Genomic DNA, 4,499 nt, shown 5'->3' with positions numbered 1-4,499 from the left:
AATACTGCTGAACCTCTAATTCTTGCCAAGATTTCTGCAGCTAATTAGAGAGGGTTTTAATTGCACAAAGCATCTGATAAAAATTATTTTTAAAGGTACATTTCATTCCTTTTCAGCAGGAGTTGTCTCTTTGGAAGCAAACCACAGCAAAACCTGACAAGGTCCTACCCTAGTCACTGCTCATCCTCAGTCCCCACTGTCCCCAGCAGAGCCCTGAGCCACAGGTGAGGGACAGGATCTGGATTGCCAGGGGCTGGGATCAGGGCTTGGCCCTTTGGATCAATGAAACCCCTCCAGGTTTCCTCAGCAGCAGAGCCACCTTGAGCTGTTTGTCCTGACCTGTCAGCACTGCCTCAGTTCTCTGCTCTCACCACAGCCTGGAGATACTTCAGTGCCTCCAGTGATACTTCCCTTGAATTCACTGTCTCCTTCTGCTCAAAACAGACCATGGGGACACTTTCCCAGTATGCTTCACTGGGACCCATTAACAGTAGAACAAACTTCAGAGTTTGAATCCAACTTTGACTCTTGGAGAGGTTTCATCAGCTTCCTCTCAGTCCCTCAGGTTTACAGGGCACCAAAAGCCAACCAAGGAGGTATTAAAACACCATGGGGTGGTCCTCTGCTGCCCAGTTGGGCTGCACTCCTGGGCTGGAAGGAGCTGCTGGCAAGCAGGCAGTGCTGAAGGAGACAGCTCTGGCCAGGAGCAGCTCCTCTGCACAGCACAGCAGGGCTGAGGACACTGCCAGAGGATCTCATGGAGATGAGGAAGGCAGAGAGAGCTTCAAGGTGACCAGGACTGGAAGGATGCAGAAAGGTCACTTGAGGAGAAGTCACTGCAGTCACTGGCACAGTGAGGCTGTGGGTGCAGGGCACTGCAACTGTAGCTATTGGAGGCAACTCCAACTTGGCAGCTGATGCTCAGCTGAAGGCTCCTGGAGTGTGCATACAGAAGGAGGATCAAAGCCCTTCAGTTCCATCCTGTGAGCAGCAGTGAGCAGAGCTGGGTAAGGGGAAGACTTCACCCCCAGCCCCTCTGCCTTTCTCTCTTCCCTTCACTGTCTGCAGCACTGCAGGCCTGCTCCCTGTTTCTCCCCCTCTCCATGGGTGTGGTGGCTTTAGGCTATGCCTTTAAAATTTAGTTACAGATTTTGAGTAGAAAAGTAGAAACAAAATAAATAGATCACTCTTGGGTGTGAAAAGGGAAAGAAAAGATTATTCTAAACAAATTCATTGGATAAATATCTGGAGTCAGAGGAGCTGTACCATAACAATTCTCTCTCTTCTGATCTCAGCTGTTTTGATTCACTTGAGAGAGATCACCTGCTTTGGCTGGCCTTGGCTAAGTCTAACCCACTACTTTTTTTTCACTCTCCACTCCTCCTTTCTCTCTTGGAACAGGGGGTAGAGATTAGGGGCAGTGGAACAGCTTCTCTGGTCTCTGACCAGGGGGTTTTCATGTTGTTTGCTAATTGTAAATACCTGTCTAATATTGTCACTCCTGTATGCTTTGTACCTGTTCATTGCATTCCATTGTAGAGTGTAGCTCTTGCTTGTCAATACAGCTTCATTTGCTTCTGACTGAGCTGCTCTGGCAAAGATAATGTGGGGGGGAAATTTGAAACCACTACAATGGGACTCTTGCTCCCTGGGATTGGGCTGTTGGTCACTTTTTCTTCTGACACCAGAGGAATCTTCATGGCAATTCTGGGTCCCTGATGCATACGAGGCTGTGATGAACTCTGCCATGGGTTGGTAGTGAAGGGACTGAGCTGATCCATTCCTCATGCAGCTCAGGGACAGGGGTTGCAATGAGCCTGAGAGAAGTGTGCCCTAACTTGTCACTGCCTTTCCCTCCTTGGACAGGTCTCCATGGCCAGAGGCAGCAGATGGCCAACAGCAGCTCCATCACCCACTTCCTCCTCCTGCCATTCTCAGGCACAAGGCAGCTGCAGCTCCTGCACTTCTGCCTCTTCCTGGCCATCTACCTGGCTGCCCTGCTGGGCAATGGCCTCATCATCACCACCATAGCCTGGGACCACCACCTCCACACCCCCATGTACTTCTTCCTCCTCAACCTTGCCCTCCTTGACCTGGGTGCCATCTCCACCACTGTGCCAAAATCCATGGCCAATTCCCTGTGGGACACCAGAGACATGTCCTATGCAGGATGTGTTGCTCAGCTCTTTGTCTTTCTCTGTTTCATGTCAGCAGAGTATTTTCTCCTCACCACCATGTCCTACGATCGCTACGTTGCCATCTGCAGACCCCTGCACTATGAGACCCTCCTGGGCAGCAGAGTTTGTCTCCACCTGGCAGCAAGTGCCTGGGCCTGTGGCTTTCTCACTTCTCTGCTGCACACAGCCAATACATTTTCCCTGCCCCTCTGCCAGGGAAATGCTCTGCACCAGTTCTTCTGTGAAATCCCCCAGATCCTCAAGCTCTCCTGCTCCACATCCTACCTCAGGGAACTTTGGCTTATTGTGGCCAGTGCCTGTTCATTATTTGTCTGTTTTGTGTTGATTGTGGTGTCCTATGTGCAGATCTTCAGGGCAGTGCTGAGGATCCCCTCTCAGCAGGGACGCCACAAAGCCTTTGCCACCTGCCTCCCTCACCTGGCTGTCGTCTCCCTGTTTCTCAGCACTGCCTTCTTTGCCTACCTGAAACCCTCCTCCATCTCCTCCCCATCCCTGGACCTGGTGGTGTCAGTTCTGTACTCAGTGGTGCCTCCAGCAGTGAACCCTCTCATCTACAGCCTGAGGAACCAGGAGCTGAAGGCTTCCCTGAGCCAACTGATCCCTGGATGCTTTCAGAAGCAATAAACTTTGTCTTCTCCTGCAGAGCAGTTCTGATGTCACCCAGTGCAGGCCCAGCCTGGCTGCTTGAGTTCTGGCTGCTGCTGTTGCTGTTCTCCTTGGGAGAATGCTGTTCCACACAAATGTCTTTCTTCAGAGCATTTCTGGTTCAGTGTTGTCCTGTCTGGGGTGACCCAGAGGCTGCAGACATGAGGAGCTGTGCTCCCTTTGTGTTCAACACAATAAAGGACCCTGCAGGGAGTTATTTCTTTGAGCTCCTTCATCCAAGGCTTCTGTGGAGCTGCTGGGCAGTGCTTGTGTGCAGAGGTGGAGGGGCAGAGTCCCAGCACAGCAGCAGTGCCAGGCAACTCCAGAGCTTGGGCTGTCCTCAGCTGCTCTTTCTGCCCTTCCACCCTCTCCTGATGAATCCTCTGTGCTGGGGCAAGGCCTGAGTGCTCTGGCAGCTTGGGCACTGTGCTGCTGGGTGGCAGTGGTGGGACTGCAGGCAGGGATAGGTCAAGGCTGCTTGTAGGACAGAGCTGTGCTCCAGAGCAGCACTACCATCAGAACAGGAGGTCTTCTCATGCTTTCATATTGTAACCTCTCCCATTACAGACTGCACCTACTCACATTCCAAGCTGGATACCCATTCTCCCTTCTAGTATCGACTCAGTCCAAACATGGTGTCTTTAACACCTCCCAGTACAAACTCATCCCAGTCCAAACTGGATCCTACTGTCCTCTAGCACTGCAGCCTTGGTCCCATCCCAGCACAGAATCTATCCCCTGGCTCCTTTCCCAGTACTGAATGCATCCATCCCAATACAAACTGCACAACCTCATGCCCTCCCATTGCAGCCTGGGCCCTATCCCAGTCCAAACAGGATCCCTTTCATCCCTCCAGGTACACGTTAGGCCTTGTCCCAATAAAAAGTGAATCCCCTTATGGCCTTCCAGTGCAGCCTGGACCCTGTTCTGTGGCAATGCCAGCGACGAGCAGTGTGAGCAATCTGGCAGTCCAGGCCTAGAGCCTGACATGGTGGTAGGCCATGTTTAGCATAAATGCAGAGTTAGCTAGCAGTGGAGCAAAACAGTGCTGTGCCTGCAGCATGTAACTAAAACAAGACACTGGTAGTTATAAACATGGACAGTTATCTTGGGACAACAGGACATGCACCTGCATCAACAACCTCGTTGTGTTATTAGTAGTTGGACCAATAATCTGTAATAGTGCAATGTGTTGTCACTCATAGGGAACCAATGGAGCTATGCCAACAGGGCACTCCGAGTTTATATAAGTTGTAGCAGTTGCCTTGCTACGCACTTCTGCCTTTCCTGTCTCCTGTTTCTTCTACACTTTACAGTGCTATACTTGCACTACAGGCCTGCTCCATAGGCCTGCAACACTGGAACAATAAAGGAACAATACTCGATCATATTGGTCAGCTGTACTGATTCCTATCTCTGTCGCTGATAACCATATCTGGCGCCCGAATACACCTGAACTCATGGACAAGAGATCCTCGGAGTACCATACTGATCGACTCAGCACACAGAGGTACGTCCGAGCGATACGGAAAGCCGGTCGAACAGCACTGCCCCGGTGCTGGAAAAATTAGCAGTGCACGCTCAAAAAGGAAGTGAATCTCACCCTGGCCCAGTGAGCGACCGGAGGAGGGGCAAGGGGAAGCACGCCACAACAGA

At 51.4% G+C, this 4,499-nt stretch overlaps 1 protein-coding gene across 1 annotated transcript; it reads left to right on the top strand.

Moving 5' to 3' along the window:
- Positions 1-1,889: 1,889 nt before the first annotated feature.
- On the top strand, positions 1,890-2,780 carry LOC137454366 (olfactory receptor 14A16-like; the record flags this gene model as incomplete). Its single annotated transcript, XM_068164413.1, has 1 exon — positions 1,890-2,780. A coding segment is annotated over exon 1 (891 nt), but the record flags the coding sequence as incomplete, so codon positions are not given.
- Between the last annotated feature and the right edge of the window lie 1,719 nt (positions 2,781-4,499).

This window comes from Melanerpes formicivorus, unplaced genomic scaffold (assembly GCF_026170545.1).
Source record: "Melanerpes formicivorus ecotype bairdi unplaced genomic scaffold, bMelFor1.0.p_v2 SCAF_80, whole genome shotgun sequence".
Classification (NCBI taxonomy): Eukaryota; Metazoa; Chordata; class Aves; order Piciformes; family Picidae; genus Melanerpes; species Melanerpes formicivorus.
Note: the sequence above shows the minus strand (reverse complement) of the source record. Positions and strands in the feature narration are given on the sequence as shown.